General features: G+C 39.5%; 1 protein-coding gene and 1 non-coding gene across 4 annotated transcripts in view; both read left to right on the plus strand.

The window, feature by feature from the left end:
* The window catches only part of Swap70 (switching B cell complex subunit SWAP70), an 85930-nt gene that overhangs the window by 14765 nt on the left and 51195 nt on the right, over positions 1–19970 (plus strand). For all 3 annotated transcript variants that reach the window (XR_007212923.1, XM_048359589.1, XM_048359590.1), the window contains exon 2: positions 8551–8691. Coding sequence is in view for 2 of the 3 variants with exons in the window: in XM_048359589.1 (XP_048215546.1) it covers positions 8551–8691 (141 nt within the window). In the remaining variant the exon portion in view is untranslated. The remainder of the gene's footprint in view (positions 1–8550; positions 8692–19970) is intronic.
* On the plus strand, positions 5865–5968 carry LOC125362835. The gene has a single exon (XR_007213136.1). It is a non-coding gene; the product is annotated as a U6 spliceosomal RNA (small nuclear RNA).

The following is a 19970-nucleotide window of genomic DNA, read 5'->3' on the forward strand; positions in this document are numbered from 1 at the left end:
CAAATCCATCAATGTTTACTGAAGTTAATTAATTTCCCAAAATAACTTGTTAAAAATGACTCTATTAGAATATAATCCAGTGGTATACATACAGTTGAGCTGTGCATTTATTCCACGCACATCACAACAGATGTTTTTGAGTTAGATCCTTGTCTTCATCTGTCTATATGCATTTTCCTCCTGTGAAATTCTCCCTTAGCACAGTGCTACATGCTTGTTACTGTAAAGGATACAGAAGAAAAATAGTAGGTAGTGTCCCTCTTCACTGAGTTGCAGTTAGCTATTTGAAGTCCTACAAACATGTGAAATAGAACACTATTAAATACTAAATAGGGCTGTGTGTTTGTGGCTCACACCTCTAATCCTAGCTATGTAGGAGACTGAGATCTGAGGATCGAGGATCACAGTTTGAAGCCAGCCCAGGCAGGAAAGTCCATAAGACTTTTATCTCTAATTAACCACCAAAAAGCTGGAAGTGGAGCTGTGGCTCAAGTGGTAGAGAGCTAGCCTTGAGCTTTAGCTCATGGATAGTACTCAGGCCCTGAGTTCAAGACCCAGGCCTGGGGCCAGTTGGGGAGTGGGGGGTGGCCAGGAGGGGGAGGCTGAATAGGTGTTTATTGGGCACTGTGGGTTGGTGAAGGCTTCCTTGAGTTTATGAAGAATGATTCTAGCCAGGCACTGGTGGCTTCTGCCTGTAAATCTAGCTATTCAGGAGGCTGAGATCTCAGAATCCGAGTTTGAAGTCTGCCCTGGCAGAAGAGTTCATGAGAGTGGCTCAAGTGATAGAGTGCCACACTTGAGTGCAAAAAGCCAAACAAGTTCAACCTTTAATATCTCCTACCTCCTGCCAAAAAAAAAAAAAAAAGACCTTGTCCTGAAGGATGTGACTAGGTAGAAGGGAACTGTTTTTACCACTAGTCATCACTGTGGGACAGACAGACAGGAGACTGCAGTGTGAGTAATTTCTTCGTGACTTAAGCCAAGTCCTAGACCCTTATCTTTTTGTCTGTGAAGTAAAGAAATAGATGTACTATAGGATATTTTAACAGATTGTTATTATTAGTTATTGTTAGGGTTTTTCTATTAAGAGAATGATTTTTTATGGGGGAGGAGGGGAAGTACTAAAATTTGATTCAACACTGGACAAGGTGCTTGCTATGCAGGTGCTTACCATTTGAACCAGCCCATCACCCCTAAAGAAAGATTTTATTGTGTGTCCATCCTGGCCTTGAACTCAGGGCCAGGGCCCTATCTCTGAGCTTTTGTGCTCAAGGCTAGCACCCTGCTACTTCAGCCATAGCTCCACTTCTGTTGTTGTGGTGATTAATTGTAGATAAGAGTTTCCTTCCTGCTTAGGCTGACTTAGAACTGTGAGAACTTCTGAATAACTAGAATTACAGGTATGGGCCACCAGCATCCAGCAAGAACTTTTCTTTTCATTGTGATTAATGATCAGAGGCACAGAGGCATTGTGCCTTTGAGTTCCACCCCTACGAGTATCCTCTTTTGGTCTCACTGTGTGTGAATGCCTTGAGTCCTGTATAATTTATCATGACTTGGAGTGTTTTTTTATCTAGCTTCTACATATGAAAGAAAACCTGCTGGTTTTCTCTCTGAGCTTGGCTTACCTCACATAACATGAAGAAATGTGTTTTTTTTTTTTTTTTTTTTGAGACAGGGTCTCACTATATATTCTAGACTGGCTTGCAAATATGGATCCTCTTGTCTCAGTTTTCTCAGTGTTGAGATTGCAGGCATATATCCAGGGTACCTGCTCTGTTAAAAAACTTTTTTTTTTTTTTTTAACTAGTCCTGGGGCTTGAACTCAGGGCCTGAGCACTTTTCCTGGCTTCTTTTTGCTCGAGGCTAGCACTCTGCCACTTGAGTCACAGCGCCACTTCTGGCTTTTTCTCTTTCTTTCTTTCTTCTTCTTTTTTTTTTTTTTTGCCAGTCCTCAGGGCCTGAGCACTTTCCCTGGCTTCTTTTTGCTCAAGGCTAGCACTCTGCCACTTGAGCCACAGCGCCACCTCTGGCCATTTTCTGTATATGTGGTGTTGGGGAATTGAACCCCGGGCCTCATGTAGACAAGGCAAGCATTCTTGCCACTAGGCCACATCCCCCAGCCTGCTTCTGGCTTTTTCTATATATGTGGTGCTGAAGAATCGAACCCAGGGTTTCATGTATGTGAGGCAAGCACTCTACCACAAAGCTATATTCTCAGCCCTTACAAAACATTTTTAGCAAAGACTTTTTTTCAGCATTTATTGCAAGCCTTCTTGATATTGGACAGCATTCTGGGTGCCATGGTCCTGCAATGATGGGTAGAACATGGACTTTGCACTCAGAAATGTGAAATCTTTGTGTGTGTGTATGAGTGCGTGTGTTTGTGTGTTTGTGCTAATAGGGTTTAAACTTGGGCTCTACCATTCTTGCTTAGCTTTTTCCATTCAAGGCTAGCATTGTATTTAGCTTTTTGTTAATTAGTTGGCAGTAAGAGTCTCTAAGCCTCATCTGCCCTGGATGACTTCAAACTATGATCCTCAGATCTCAGCCTCCTGAGTAGCTAGGATGACAGGTGTGAGCCATTGGGGCTCAGCAGAAACGAACTATCATGTGAGAGAGAAACTCCTGCGTGGTAGTGTAACAATGTACAGAGAGCTTGGGAACACCAAGTGGAAGGAGATTGTCTTGGTTTTGGGTGGTGAAGGATTCAGAAGGAAGTAGCATTTATATTAGGTAGAAATGGAGCTAGAGATAGCTCAGTGGGAAAGCCAGTGGAGGAAGGCAGCGTATAGGCTTTGCTTGTGGTCTGGGGAATATGCTTATTTGATTCTAATTTGTACTGTTGATACAGGGGGACGGGAAGAAATAAGGCTGGAAAGTGAACTGGTTTGTTGAGTGACATTGAGCTCAGGTTTTTTCCTTGGCTTTTTGGCAAAAGCATCTAGGATGATAATTGGTTGTTTTAGTGCCAAGATGGGGCAGTGCTAATGATGACTTTCAAATTTTTGAGGTTGAGTAGAATAAAAATGATTTAAGAGAAAGCAAGCAAGGATGGACCCATATGAAAAGGAAGAAAAGATGTTGTGAGGAAGAGGGAAATGACTCCTTGGGGAAAGGGGCTGGAATTTGAGTATACAATGACCTTAAGGCAGTATATAGCAGTGGTAGGAAGTTGGTCATTCTGGCTCATTGTTAGGAAGAATTTTTTTGGAAATTTGCCATTAGCTTGAAATTTTATCAATCAGTCAGGAACTTTCATGCTTTAAAAAAGATGGCCAATTATGAGTTACTATTCTGTATTTGTGTTGGTTCAGATAAGTCTATTGGAATAGAGATCCTTACTATCTTTATTTTTTCAGTGTTTAATCTTGCCCGTTACGCACATCCTGTTAAGGGAAATGGTTTATGACTGAGGGGTATATTTCAAGCACCTTTTAGAATCTCTGCATCTTTGGGAATTATGAGAATGGATGTTAATCAGTCATGTGTATTAAAACATTGTTCAGTTGTTCACCACCTTTGATTTTATTTCTATGATTGCTAGGGGAAAATGCTTAAAAGGGCAAAAGGCAAACTACAGAATAGTAGATGACCACTGGAGCTGAGCTCATGTAGTTAATTAGTATTTTTGATAAGGAGACGCCCTGCAGGGCTATGGCAGGCAGTGAGGAAGGCATGGGAGAGATGAGTTTCTGGCATGGATATAGATCTTTTATTGTGTAACAATAGCTTATTCTTTAAACTGGAAGGATTAAGAGCAAAGTTGCTTAGCAATCATGTGGGTGCTAAAGAATGACCTTTGGAGGAGCAGACATTGAAGTAGAATAAAATCAGCTTTTTCAAGAAACTTGTAAACACCCCAGTTAGAGTGATTTAGGGACATGTGTTTATTGATCAGGCCCTCTTTCTTTTTGATGGTATTATCTTGTTCTGTTTTTCAGCCTTCTCATCTGGAGAGAAAGAGTTAGTGCTTCTTGGAACATTTTCCCCCAGAGGCAGGTGGGAGAGTTGAGGCTCCCAGAAGGGCTGTTTCTCTAGAGGGAAAAATATTATAGTATACAAAGAATACCAGAGAAGAGAGAGGAGAAAGGAGAGACCAGTTTCTGCACATCTGTTAAATTTTTGACCTCTTCATCTATGAACTAGCAGTAGTACCTGCTTTCCCAGTACAGTGACGTAAGCAAATTGATGGATGATGTGTCTACTCTAAAAGTACAGCTTATTGTGTAACATTATGGAACTTTACTTATCTTTTTGCTAATTTATATTCTGGCCATTAGAATTTTGATGTGTGTGTGTGTGTGTGTATTTACTTTAAAAACTTGGGATACAGGCTGGGAATATGGCCTAGTGGTAGAGTGCTTGTCTCATATACATGAAGTCTTGGGTTCATTTCCACAGCACCATGTATAAAAAAAAAAGCCAGAAATGGTGTGGTGGCTCAAGTGGTAGAATGCTACTAGCCTTGAGCAAAAAAAAAAAAAAGCCAGGGACAGTGCTCAGGCCCTGAGTTCAGGCCCTAGGACTGGCAAAAAACAAACAAAACACAAAAACAGCAAAAAAGAAAACAAAAAAAAACATTGGGATACTGTCTAGGCTTTAAAATATTGCTGATACACAAACAAATAGACTAAAGGAAGATACTCTTAGGGGAAGAACCCAAAGGCATAACTTCTCTGAACATAGAAAAATACTATTTATCAAAACAAATTTAGAACTTGGAAACATGTAGGTTTTTTTGTTGCTATTGTTGGTGGCTTTTTTGGGGGGGAGAGGGGTGCAAATGGGGAGCACAGAAATAGTGGAGGGAGGAAGGGGAAACAAATGCAGTCACAGTATTCAGTATACACTGGGTGGAAAGTGAACTGTTTAACTTGTGGGCAGGGATAGGAAGGGGAAACTGAGGGAAAGGGAAGGAAGAAGTGACATTGTACTCCTTACCTGACTCATGGAGTTGTTCATCTCCTTAATTATAAAAAATTGTATTTTTAAGAAAAGCTAAAAAAAGTTTTGTGTCCTTCTTCCTGCCTGCCTTTCTCCTTTCCTCTTTCATTTACTCTCTCCATTGGCTCTCCCCTTTTCCTGCTTGTACTCATCCCCCTACATAGCCTGTTTTACTTTCTTGTCATTTATATTAATTTTAATTATACAAAGGGGTTTCACCATGGTAACTCATATGTGCCTATGTTACAATTTAGTCAGATTGACATCATCTATTGCTCTCTTTCTGTTTGCCTTCTCTATTGTTCAATACCTTTTAGGCCTGTGGCCTCCTAAGCTCCGGAGAATGAGATTCTCCTAGCTCAGGAGAGTGAGAGCTGAGGATCTGGGGACCAGAGGATAACGGTTCAAAGTCAGCCTGGGTAGGAAAGTCTGTGAGAATCTTTTATCTCCACTAAAAACTACCAAAAAATCTGGAAGCAGAACTGTGGTTCCAGTGGTAGTGCTCTAGCCTTGAGCAAAAGAAGTTCAGAGACAGTGCCTAGGCCCCGAGTTCAAGCCCTAGGACTAGCACGTGCTAACACGCACATACACACACAGAATTATTTAAAAGCTGAATTCAGTGGTACTTTTTGTAGCTATTTTTTACACGTGCACACACACAAATAATTATTTAAGAGCTGAATTCAGTGGTAATTTTCGTAGCTATTTTTATTTACTTAAGCAAATTGCAAGGGAAGTAGAACATTATACTAACAGCCATCTTGGAGAAGAGCTGAGCTCCAGTCCTTTTATGGCTTATTTACTTGGTTCTCAGTACTCTGAGTAAAATGAAGATCTGGGCTAGAGTCAAGGTTGACCCTTACTTAACCGTCACCCTGAACTCATTTCATGAATTTAACAAAAAGAACTGTTCTTTTGTGCTCACTTCAGTAGCACACATATTAAAACTGAAATAATACAGAGAATAGTATGGCTCCTGAGCAAAGATGACATGCAAATTGATAAAGCATTTCATAATCTTCAGTTTCCAGATGAAGAAATACAAATGGCAGTTAGTTACATGAAGAAATGTTCAACATCCTCAGCCAGAAGTGAAATGCAAATCAAAACTATACTAAGAGGGCTGGGGATATAGCCTAGTGGCAAGAGTGCCTGCCTCGGATACACGAGGCCCTAGGTTCGATTCCCCAGCACCACATATACAGAAAACGGCCAGAAGCGGCGCTGTGGCTCAAGTGGCAGAGTGCTAGCCTTGAGCGGGAAGAAGCCAGGGACAGTGCTCAGGCCCTGAGTCCAAGGCCCAGGACTGGCCAAAAAAAAAAAAAAAAAAAAAAAAACTATACTAAGATTCTATCTCACCCCAATGAGAATGGTAATTATTAAGGAAACAAACAAAAGTGAGGGACATTTTATATCAGTGCATTATGAGCTTCCTCATAGTTTTTAGGATTTTATAGACATATTATAATTTAACCAGTGGTTGGGAATTTTTACTTGATAAAGTCCCAAGTGATTCTAAGCCTGATAATGCTTGATATGAAAAATGTCCTCTTTATTTTGCTATAACTTATATTTCCATGGTACTCTATAATTTTAAGTACTTTACATTCTTGTAATTAACCCTCACGAACCTTATTTGGGAAGATAATTCCTACACAGATTTTATGAGGTAAATAGAAAAAAACACATATATCCATTAATAATTTTGCTGGCCATTGGTATAGGGGCTTTTTTAAAAATAAAATTCCTTCCCATGCTCTTTTCATGTGCTCTACCGATGAACCACACAAGCTAGCTCAGGGTTTGCCTGAGAAACACAGCCTGCTTTGTAGGGCCTGATAAAAGTCTTCATTACTGCATTTGTAGCCATTACTGAATTTACTTCCTTAAAACCAATAGAGCATGTAGAAAAGGATCTCCACATAAATGACGCTTTGAGAAACAAAACTAATTTAGAAAAAAAGGTATGCAAATGTTTTCTTCATAGCTTAAAAGAAATCTAAACTTAAAAAAACATTTGTGTATGCACAAAAAGTGACTTAATGAAGTTGCAAGTGTTTACTGGGATGAATGTGGTTCCCTAAGTAGTTAAATGTTTAGTACTGAGGAAAATAGGGATTATTTTAGCCTGGGATTTAACATCTAGGTAAATTCCCTGTTAAGTAATAAATAAAGTACAACCATAACTTTGTAATTTGACCTGTTCAAAGGCACAAATGGAAGGGACTTAAGTTTTATTTATAATAGCCCAAATCGCTACTTCTATACCTGCATGATGAAGATGCATTTGATATATTGCAAGACCAGTATTAGTCCCTTATATACTTAAGTTATGGGATATAGATTTTCTGTGAAATATTTTCAACCATTTTGGTGATTCCTGAGATTTTTAAGATTAGTTACATATTAATTGTACATAGTAGCTAGGGTTCACTGAGATAGTTTCATACAGAAATCAGGATGCATCGATCCATTCCAGCCTCCATTTTTTTTCTACCCTTCCATGTTCCCAATTTCAGTACACTATACCAGAGACATTCTAGTTTTCTCCTATTTTTACAAAAGGCTCTTGACTTATTTTTCTTGTTTGTTTACTTTTTCTGCTGGGGATCAAACCCAGCACCTCTTTCATGCTAGGCATGAGTGCTGAACCCTAACACTTTCATTCTCTTTTTTTGCTGTTATTGGGACTTGAACTCAGGGCCTCACTTTCTCACTTGATTTTTTTTTTTTTAAACTGAAGCCTGGGACTCTGCATTTGACACACACCAAAAGGCTAATAGTAGCCTTTTGTTGGTTAATTAGAGATAAGAGTCTCAGGGACTTTTCTTTTCCCCTCTAGCTTCAAACTACAGGCCTCAGATCTCAGCCTCTCTTGAGTAAGATTACAGGCATGAGCCACCAGCACATAACTACTTTCTTTATTTTTATTTTTTATTTTTTATATCTTTTGGTAGTATTGGAATTTGAACTGAGGACACCATGCTTGCTAGGCAGGAGATTTTCCACTTGAATCATACCTTTAGCCCATATTTATTTTTAATATTTATGCTGAAACAGTGTAGTCATAGAATTTTAGAGAAGTCTGAACACTTAGAGATTGCTGATTAAAACTTGATATAGTTATACATTAATCTGGTCCTTTCTATTGAATAGATAGAGAAACTGAAATCTAGAGAGCTTGAGACTTGCCCAGGCCACCTGGCTTATTCAGGGTGCTGCACTGCTGCTGCCGTGTACTAGGTTCTTTCTCTAAACAAGCTCTAATTGGCTCACCATGCCCTACTTTGGGAAAAGTTTAATTGTGAACACATTCCCTTGTTCCCAGTCTTTTCTTTGTAATGTGGGCCAGTTAATAAAAGACAACAAGGAGTATTACGTTCATAGGCTGCTTATGGAGTTCAGCTCATAAGAGGTATACAATATTGACTTGTCTGAAGTGAATCAAAGTAGAAGACTGAGAGAGACTTATGAGTAACAGGTAGGGCTGCAGCTGAATATACCTTACCTACCCTGTATTTGCTGGCTTTTCATCCTTCCCTACCCTGGACAGGAAGCAGTTATTTTGTTCACAGTCCTTAAAATATTCTTTATCTTCTTTAGGTCCTTTCCCACAACCTGTGCACCGTGCTGAAGGTTCCACATGACCCTGTTGCCCTTGAAGAGCATTTTAGGGATGATGATGAAGGGCCTGTGTCCAATCAGGGATACATGCCATATTTAAACAAGTTCATTTTGGAAAAGGTATGATTCTAATTTTTTCTCCCTTACAACTTTAATTAGTGTGTATTTTTTGTTTTTATGTATATTAATGTATATACTTGTGTGATATGTATGTTTGATATATATACAGATAGAAATCAATATATGTGATATGTTGATCTCTATGTGATGTCTCTGTAATCTATCTATCTACCTGCCTATCTATCATCAAGTGCACTCCAGAATTCCTTGTTGGTGATTTCATCGAGGAATTGAGATGTGAGGCGTCAAGAAATAAGGGAGAAAGACCTGAGATGTGGCTTCAGTGGTAAAGTGTTTGCTGAGCAAATTCAGAGCTCTGAGCTCACACCCTAGTACCATAAAAAATAAACAAGAAAGAATGAGGGCTAGGAATGTGGCTTAGTGGTAAAGTGCTTGCCTAGCATGCATGAAGCCCTGGGTTTGATTCCTCAGTACTACATACACAGAAAAAAAGATGGAAGTGGCACTATGGCTCAAGTGGTAGAGTGCTAGCCTTGAGCAAAAAGAAGCCAGGGACAGTGACCAGGCCCTGAATTCAAGTCCAGGGACTGGCAAAAAAAAAAAAGAAAAAAGAGAGAAAGAAAGAAAGAGAGAAACAAAGAAGGAAAAAAGGAAAGAGAGATTGGAGCTATTTCTTACACCTCTTCTTTTCTACTCTCTTCTAAAACTTGGGTTGATATTTTTCCAGCATGGGTTGTTATATGAAATTAAGCACTGCAGTGTTTTATTAATCTATACTTGTCTACTCTCATTTATTCCTTCATTTATTCTGAAAAATATGTTTCTTTGTGTTGGCAGTTGTTAAAGTGTTAGTATGGTAGAGTTAAATGTAACTACTAGAGGTGCTAGTTATTATCTTGGCTATATAGATATTATATAGCAAACTTTCTACCTAGAGTTTTCACTTGGATACTTCATCCTGGTTCTATTCAGAGTAAGGGTGCTATAAAAACTTACCATGTGCTGGGTGCTGGCGGGTTATGCCTGTCATTTTACCTACACATGAGACTGACATCTGAAGATCGAGATTCAAAGCTAGCCCAGGCAGAAAAGTCCCCATGAGACTCTTAATCTCCAATTTAACCATTCAAAAACTGGACATGGTGCTCTAGCTCAATTGGTAGAGCTCTAGCCTTGAGCAAAAGAGCTCAGGGACAGAGCCCAGACCCTGAGTTCAAGCCCCACAACCAACGAAACAGAACAAAACAAAACTTATCATGTGATTGGAAGCTAAATATAATCTATTGTCATTTGTGTCATATTCACTTTTTCCCTTGGGTTGAATCATTAAAAATTTACAAATGAAACTGGATGTCGGTGGCTTACTCCTGTAATCCTAGCTGCTCAGGAAGCTAAGAATTGAGGATTGTGGGTTGAAGTCAACTGGGGCAGGAAAGTCCATGAGATTCTTTATCTCCAATAAACTACTCAGAAAAGTCTGGAAGGGCATGGGAATGTGGCTTAGGGGTGGAGTGCTTGCCCAGCATGCATGAAGCCCTGAGTTTGATCCCTCAGTACCACATAAACAGCTAGAAGTGTCGCTGTGGTTCCAGTGGTAGAGTGCTAGCCTTGAGCAAAAGAAGCTCAGGGATAGTGCCCAGGTCCTGAGTTCAAGCCCTAGGACTGGCAAAAAAAAAACAACAAGAAAAAAACAAACAAACCAGGAAAGAAAAAGAAAAAGCTGGAAGTGACACTTTGGGTCAAATGGTAGAGTGCTATCCTTGAGCAAAAGAAGCTCAGAGTTCAAGCCCCAGGACTGGCATAAAAAATAAAAAAATTAAATTTACAAGTGAGCGAAAAGTGAAGGAAAGGGTAACATTGTCCAAAAAGAATTGTACTCATTACCTAACTTTCTTTCTTTTTACTACCTAACTTATGAAATGGTAACCCCTTTGTACAACACCTTAATGATAACAATACAATTACATTTTAAACATTACAAATGGAAGTTTTAATTTTATTTTTTGGGCCTTGAACGTGGTTGGCTGGTGCTCTACTGCTTAAGCCATACCTCCAGTCCTCCTTTTTACTGGTTGTTTTGGAGACAGAGTCTGGACTTTTCTGCCCCAGCTGTCCTCAGAACATGATCCACAGTCATCTCCTGAGTAGCTACGATTATGGCCACTGGCAACTGTCAAGTATTGAATTAAAAAAAAAACAAAAAACTTTTTAAAAACTGATATGTAAAAACATAAAAACTGTACGTGTTTACAGGGTACCATATGAGGTTTCCACACATGTTTCCATTGCATAATGTTTAAATAAGATTAAAAACTATCTTCTCAGACATTATTTATGGTGAAAACATTCAAAATCTTTTTATGTTTTGATATATGAACTACATTTTCATTATTTAGTCATCTCCCTGTACAGTAGTATAAGAGAATTTCTAATTCCTATCTAGTTATATAACTTAGTACATATAGATCAATTTCTCCCTATTTGTTCCTCCCCAAACTGTATGATTTAATGCATGAAAAGAAGAAAAATATGTGATGGTACATTAAAAAAATTTTACATAGCCCAGCTGGCCTTGAATTTGTGTTCTTCCTGTCTCAGCTTCCTGAGTGCTGGGATTATAGATGTGCACCATTATGTCTCATAAATTTAAGTAATTGATGATTAAAAATTATGAGACATAGTACATGCTTCCTATTAGATTAATAGAGAAACATGAAATAAAAATTGATTTTCCTTTACTCTTTCTAGTTGTATTTTCCAAGAGTAACCATTGTTGGCAGTTTGAATATCTTTATATAATGTTTTCAAATTGTATGAAAACACATGTACATGGTGTTTCATCTCTGTGTGAATATGATCATACTGTACATGTATTTCTGCATCTTACCTTTTTACTGAAAAATAGTGTCATCATTCCATATTACTTACATTTAGTTTAGATATGAGTTATATTCATATTAAAAATTAGAGAATTCCTGTTTTTACCTACTTATAATACCAAACATGAATTTTTGAGGGATACACTTCAAAAAGTGTCTTTCAGTAGTGATAATGGTAATACTTTATTTACTTACTTACTTAATTTATTTTGCCAGTCCTGGGGCTTGAACTTAGGGCCTGGACTCTGTCCCTGAGCCTCTATGCTCAAGGCTAGTGCTCTGCCACTCAAGACACAGCACCACTTCTGGCCTTTCCTGATTATATGGTACTGAGGAATCAAACCCAGGGCTTCATGCATGCAAGGCAAGCACTCTACCACTAATCCACATCCCAGCCTGATAATACTTTTAAATATTTAAGTCTAGTGCTGGTGGCACATGCTTGTAATCCTAGCTACTCTGGAGATAGATTTGAGAATCATGGTCTAAAGACAGCTCCAGCAGGAAAGTCCATAAGACTCATCTCAAATTATCACCAAAAAGCTTGAAGTGGAGCTGTGACTCAAATGGTAGAGTGCCAGCCCTGAATAAAAATGCTAAGAGACAGGGTTCAGGCTCCTGTACCACACACATGTAAAAAATATGTTTCAAAAACATTTTTCCAGGGCTGGGATGTAGCTCAGTGGTGAAGGGCTTGCCTTGCAAGTGCAGCCTCCTGGGTTTCATCCCCAGTATCAAAAAAGAAAAGAAAAGAAATACAGTTAAAACATTTTTTCCACCATCTATGTATAGCAACTATTTATGTATTTCTCTACGGCTTTTTCAGATTTTTGTTGGCAAGTATATATATATATATATATATATATATATATATATATATATATTTTTTTTTTTTTTTGGTCAGTCCTAGGCCGTGAACTCAGGGCCTGAGCACTGTCCCTGGCTTCTTTTCTTGCTCAAGGCTAGCACTCTGCCACTTGAGCCACAGCGCCACTTCTGGCCATTTTTCTGTATATGTGGTGCTGAGGAATCCAACCCAGGGCCTCATGTATATGAGGCAAGCACTCTTGCCACTAGGCCATATCCCCAGCCCGGCAAGTATATTTTTAAAAGTAAAACTTTATGTATGTGTGTATATACACATGTGTTTACATACACACATATACATATGTAATAGTAATTTAGTATCTTTGAAACAACAAAATAGAATGATCAATGTTTATAATGATAATAATTTAGTAGGTTGGAAAGTGTTACTATGTTGGTTAGGATTCTTATTTTTTTGTGTGCCTGTCCTGAGGCTTGAACTCAGCACCTGGGCGCTGTCCCCAAGCCTTTTAAATTCTTTTTTTTTGGCCAGTCCTGGGGCTTGGACTCAGGGCCTGAATACTGTCCCTGGCTTCTTTTTGCTCAAGGCTAGCACTCTGCCACTTGAGCTGCAGCGCCACTTCTGGCCATTTTCTGTATATGTGGTGCTGGGGAATCGAACCCAGGGCCTCATGTTTACGAGGCAGGCACTCTTGCCACTAGGCCATATCCCCAGCCCCCCCAAGCCTTTTAATCTCAAGGTTAGCATTCTCACTTGAGCTAGGCTTTGTGGTGGTTAATTAGAGATATGAATCTCATGGACTTTCCTGCCCAGGCTGGCTTTCAACACAGATCTTCAGATCTCAGCTTCCTGAGAAGCTAGGATCAGGTGTGAGCCACCAGTGCCTGGTTTGGTCAGGATTCTTTGTAAAATTTCAAGAGGTGACATATTTCTTAGAATTTTTGCACCAAAGATTATGAGAATTAGAAGTGTGTTCACCTACATAGTACTTTTTGTATCTACATGTTATTCCCAGTTAGCCTTAAGATAGAATTTTCTGGTCTTTTTCTGTGTGAGTTTGTGTATATAATTTCTCTGTGTTTTATATGTCCTGTGTGTGCGTGTGTGTACAAGTGTGAGTGCATGCCAGTACTATGGCTTGAACTCAAGGCCTTGTGCTCTTGCTTAGCCATTTTTACTCAAGGCTGGTGCTCTACCACTTGAGCCACACTTCTCCTTCCTCATTTTTGCTTGTTAATTGGAGAAAAGAGTCTCAGATTTGGCTTTTTTTTTGCGGGGGGGGGGGGGGACGACGGGAGGGCTTTGGGGCTTGAACTTAGGGCCTGGATGCTGTCCCTGAATTCTTTTGCTCGAGGCTAGTGCTTTACCACTTTGAACCATAGCTCCACTTCCAGTTTTTTTTGGTGGTTAATTGGAGATAAGAATATCATGGACTTTCCTGCCCCTGCTGGCTTGGAACCTCAATCCCCAGATCTCAGCCTCATGAGTAGCTAGGATTACTAGTATGAACCACTGGCACTTGGCTCTGTTTATTTTATTTTATCTTATTTTTACCAGTCTTGGGTCTTGAATTTAGGGCCTGGGTACTGTCCCTGAGCTTGAGCTACAGTGCCACTTCTGGCCTTTTCTGTTTACTTGGTTCTAAGGAATCAAACTCAGGACTTCATGCATGCTAGGCAAGCACTCTACCACTAAGCCATATTATCAGCCCTGTTTAATTTTTTAACTGGCAAAAGTTGTATGTATTTATAGGGTACAATATATGGTATTTGTTTTTTGTTTTTTGTTTTTTTTTTTTGGCCAGTTCTGGGGCTTGGACTCAGGGCCTGAGCACTGTCCCTGGCTTCTTTTTGCTCAAGGCTAGCACTCTGCCACTTGAGCCACAGCGACACTTCTGGCCATTTTCTGTATATGTGGTGCTGGGGAATCGAACCCAGGGCCTCATGTATATGAAGCAGGCACTCTTGCCACTAGGCCATATCCCCAGCCCCGTGGTATTTGGAAACATTTGTACATTGTGGAATGACCAAATCAAATGAAAGTACATGTTAATTACCATAGTTTTCATTTATTAGTAATTAGAGTACTGAAAATGTATTCTTAGAAATTTTAAAGTATGCAGTTTATTATATTAACTATAGTTCCCATATTATACCATTGGTTATTCTTTAGTTAGAAAAAAAGACATAAACATCATAATGAAATGTAAGAGTTAATCAAACACAGAAAAGCCATCTATTGCATGATTCTGTTTACATGAAATGTCTCAAATTGGCAAATACTGGGATAAAAAATAGAGTAGGGATTGCCAGAGACCTTGGGAGGTGGAAATGGTGAGTAACTATGAATGGGCTTAGTTTGTTTTAGTGATTTAGAAACTTTCTGATCCCCACAAAATTGTACACTTTGAATGGTTGAATTTAACGGTATGTGAATGATGTCTGCATCAAAAAGATTTAATCAAATTTTACAGTAACTCACACATAAGACCTAAATTTCCTACTATGATGCTATACTATTTTATTTTTTCTGCTGCTGTTTTGTTTACTGAGATTAGGCAGTTCGTTTGTGTTCCATAGTTGTAAATCTTCCCCCTCTCCTCTCCTCTTTTACACACACACACACACACACACACACACACACACACACACACATCTTTCTATGTAGCTCAAGCTGAGCTTGAATTCATGATCTTCTGATCCTCTTACCTGCTGAGATTAAGATGTGCACCACCAGGCCTGGTCCAGTATATCCTTTTTTTTTGGTCAGTTGTACGGGTTGAACAGCATATTCAGCAAGTATATTTGCTGATATGTTTAATCATATGTTCATATATCACATATATGTTTATATATGTACACATATGTTTAATCTTAGTAATAGTAAGAAGCATTGCATCTGTCACTAAAAAATATTAGAGAACATACTAGGAAGTTCTCAAATCTGGAAATTGCTTTGATTTTTAGTGCCAGAATTTTTTTTTTTTATTTTTTTTTGCCAGTCCTGGGCCTTGGACTCAGGGCCTGAGCACTGTCCCTGGCTTCTTTTTGCTCAAAGCTAGCACTCTGTCACTTGAGTCACAGCGCCACTTCTGGCCATTTTCTGTATATGTGGTGCTGGGGAATCGAACCCAGGGCTTCAAGTATACGAGGCAAGCGCTCTTGCCACTAGGCCATATCCCCAGCTCTAATGCCAGAATTTGTGTGGGCTAGATCAGAGGAGAGAGTCTATTCACTCACTGGCTAAATATTTTGAAATGCTATCCCCTTCTGCATTTTGTTCCTCTTGGTAGGATATTTTCTTTTAGGCCTCACGAATTCTAAGTTTTAAATGTTCTTTGAATATGTTGATATTTAAAAAATTTATAGTTGGGGAAACAAATGTAATGGTTTTTACTATGGAAGCCCAAAACAAGCCAGTAAATTTGGAGAAAAACTTATTCATGTTGTGAGGATGTGGTGAGACAGTGTACTCTTGTTTATTATTGCTTAGCCACCTGGAGTGGAATTTTGCCAGTCTTACAATTCAAGTAAAGCAGCCAGAGTTTCCATGATTTGAGTTTAAATTGAATAAGGATTAATGCTTTGTTTTGAAATTTGGTTAAAAAATACCAGTAGTGACTGAAGATGTTAACACAAAATTTAGAGGTTTCCATTAATTATGTAAAGAAAATATGGAATCATGATTAAACATTGTAAGATTTTTTTTCTTATTTATTGTGAAAGTGATGTACAGAGAGGTTACAGTTTCATACATTAGGCCTTGGGTACATTTCTTGTACTGTTTGTTACCTCCTCCCCCATTCTCCCCTCCCCCTCGCCCTCCCCCTTTCCCTCTCCCCCCATGAGTTCTGTAAGATTTTTTATTTAAAAATTTTTTTTAATGTACTCTGCCTCATTTGGTCCTCATGTTCATCCCATGAGGCAGTGTGGAGTTATTTCAATTCCACTTAGGGGGAAATGGAGCCTAAACTGGCCTAGCCAATAAGGGGTAGATAGATTTAGAACCTAAACTATTTGACTTCTTACCTGGTGCTGCTTTTCTAAAAGCATAGTCTTGAGATTTTAATTACTCCCTTCCCAAATTAGGAGTTTTTTTTCCTTCTTATTCGAATACAGAGAGGAAATACTAATTGAAGCAAGGGATAGAGTTGTCAGTTCCTATCCAGTTCTTTTTTTTCTTTTTTCTGTTTATGTGATGCTGAGGAATTGAACCCAAGGCCCCATGCAAGGCAAGCACTCTACCACTAAGCCACATTCCCAGCCCCCTATCCAACTAATTAAAAGAACTTTTAGTTTTAGTTTAGTTTTTTTTTTTTTTTTTTTTTTTGCCAGTCCTGGGGCTTGGGACTCAGGGCCTGAGCACTGTCCTTGGCTTCTTTTTGCTCGAGGCTAGCACTCTACCTCTGGAGCCACAGCGCCACTTCCGGCTTTTTCTGTTTATGTGGTGCTGAGGAATCGAACCCAGGGCTTCATGCATGCAAGGGCGAGCACTCTACCACTAAGCCACATTCCCAGCCTCCAATAGATTACTTTGTTGTTGTGTTGTTTTTGTTTGTTTGTTTGTTTGTTTGTTTTTGTGGTTTTTTTTTTTTTTTTGGCCAGTCCTGGGCCTTGGACTCAGGGCCTGAGCACTGTCCCTGGCTTCTTCCCGCTCAAGGCTAGCACTCTGCCTCTTGAGCCACAGCGCCACTTCTGGCCATTTTCTGTATATGTGGTGCTGGGGAATCGAACCCAGGGCCTCATGTATACGAGGCAGGCACTCTTGCCACTAGGCCATATCCCCAGCCCCTGTTGTGTTGTTTTTGAAAATATGCATACACACATGAGAAAAACAGAAGCAAGCATATCTGCTCAGTATATTGTTTTCCCAGCTGTTGCATTCTGTTCTTCCACTCTGACATTTATACTTTTTCCCCTTTATTGTATGTGCTTTTTTGCCATGTTGGGTGATCATGTGATAGTTAATTTCTTGCATGAAACGTGGTTTCAGGATTCTACTGTTTAATGATTGCTTTCAGCTGTCAAAGTACCACACCTGTGCAGCTAATAACCATCACTAAGCACAAATGATATCTCTCCTCAGCACTCAGCCCATGTTTTGCATGTTCTTTTGGGCTGTCTTTGTTGTACCTCTCATTATATTGTATAACTTGAAAGTTTCATAGTTTTAATTTGGCACAATGATCACATTACCATATTTGAGATGCAATAGAGGACTGTCCATTCTGAGTGAATAAGCCACAGATGAATTTATACCGCTGAACACTGTGGCCCAGAAATATAAACAGTAAGAGTACTGTTGCTTAAAGGAATATCTTTTTCAATAATAGCTTTGTTAACATGTAATTTATATATCATACAATTTAAGTATTAAACCTGTATTTACTATAGTTACTGTTTTGTATGGCATCACCACACACAGTTTTAGAATATTTTTACCACTCACTTCTAAAGATATACCATACCCATTAGCAGCCACACTGTTCCCTGCAGCTCTAGGCAAGCAATATTTGCCTTTCTGTCTATGGATTGCCTGTTTGAGATTTACTGTTACTAGAGTCACAGAATATGAGATTTTTGTGTCTAGCTTCTTGCTCTTAGTATGAATAGTACTTTATTTCTTTGTATAGTCAAGCTACATTCTGTTATGAATATACTCTGTTTGGTTTATACATTCATCAACTGGTGGACATTTGGGTTATTTGCTTCCATGTAACAATATTGATCTCTCTGTTCCTCAAATTACCAAGGTATTTCCTGTCTCAAGTCTTCAGACATACTGCTTCATCTGCTGGCGGGTCTCTACTCAGCTTGTAGCCAGCTCTTGTTTGCCCTCTGGTCTGAGTGTGACTGTCACTTCCTTAGGGAGGTTTCCTCAGGTAGTGCCTCACCCTTCCCAGAGCTAGCCAGAATCCTCCAGAGGAGTTCTCTTCATACCTGGTACTTTTCCTTGGTAGTCTTTTTTTTTTATTTTTAATTTTTTTAAATTTATTTTGCTTTTGTTGCCAGTCCTGGGGCGTGGACTCAGGGCCTGAGCACTGTCCCTGCCTTCTTTTTGCTCAAGGCTAGTACTCTACCTCTTGAGCCTCAGCTCCACTTCTGGCTTTTTTCTATATATGTGGTGCTGAGGAATCGAACCCAGGGCTTCATGTATATGAGGCGAGCACTTTACCACTAGGCCATATTCCCAGCCCTCATCCTTGGTAGTCTTATATGATGGTTTTCAGCATGTGGGTGGCTAGAGTGTTGCTGTATTGGTTGGTAGCTCATTTCTGTCTCTGGAGGGTATGGATTCTGATTCTGCCTTTTATAGCGGGAGCCAATGTACTGTTCAATTTTAACACAATGACTGGCGCCTGGTAAATCCTTACAACAATTTAAATGAATGAATGAGCAAATAAACCACTGCTGTCTCTTGAGCTACAGCTCCACTTTTGGCCTCCTGAATAGGATTAAAACCATGACATTTTTTTCCCCATTGAGATACAGTCTGTATAAAATAAAGTTTACCATTTTATTTATAGTCTGCAGTTTTGGTGATTGAACCCAGGGCCGTGTGTAATTACTCTAGTACTCTACCGTTGTATCATCACTCCCCCCCCCCCCTTTACTGTTTTCTTTCTTTCTTTTTTTTTTTTTGCCAGTCCTGGGGCTTGGACTCAGGGCTTCTTATTTATTTATTTATTTATTTATTTTTTCCTCAAGGGTAGCACTCTGCCACTTGAGCCACAGCGCCACTTCTGGCTGTTTTCTGTATATGTGGTGCTGGGGAATTAAACCCAGGGCCTCATGTATATGAGACAAACACTCTCCCCTTACTGTTTTAAAGTATACAATTCAGTTGTTGCTAGTACATTCACTATATTGTTCAGCCATTATCTTAATCTAATCCCATCGCACACATACCTCCCAAGAAAAAAGTTCCAAACCTATAGTAGTCAGTTTCATTTCTCCTTTTATTAAATCCCGGGGCAACTAGTAACCTATTTTCTCTCCCCATTGGTGTGCTTGTCCTGAATAGTTTATATTAATGCAATCATACAGTTTTTAGCCTTTTGTGCTTCTTTCAGACATGTTTTCAAGGTTCATCCACTTTGTAGCATATGTTTGTACTTCAGTTTTTTTCATTGCTGTGTAACAATGTTCTGTGGGTTTTTTTTTTTTTTTTTTTTTTGCCAGTCTTGGGACTGGAACTTGGCCGAGGCACTGTCCCTGAGCTTCTTTTGCTCAAGGTTAGCACTCTACCACTTGAGTGGTAGAAGTGGTAGTGTGCTAACCTTGAGCCACAGTACCACTTCTGGCTTTTTCTGAGTAGTTTATTGGAGATAAGAATCTCATGGAGGGGGCTGGGGATATGGCCTAGTGGCAAAAGTGCTTGCCTCGTATACATGAAGCCCTGGGTTCAATTCCCCAGCACCACATATACAGAAAATGGCCAGAAGTGGCGCTGTGGCTCAAGTGGCAGAGTGCTAGCCTTGAGCAAAAAGAAGCCAGGGACAGTGCTCAGGCCCTGAGTCCAAGGCCCAGGACTGGCCAAAAAAAATCAAAAAAAAAATCTCATGGACCTGGGCTGGGAATATGGCCTAGTGGCAAGAGTGCTTGCCTTGT

The sequence above is a fragment of the Perognathus longimembris genome, chromosome 13 (assembly GCF_023159225.1).
Source record: "Perognathus longimembris pacificus isolate PPM17 chromosome 13, ASM2315922v1, whole genome shotgun sequence".
NCBI lineage: Eukaryota > Metazoa > Chordata > Mammalia > Rodentia > Heteromyidae > Perognathus > Perognathus longimembris.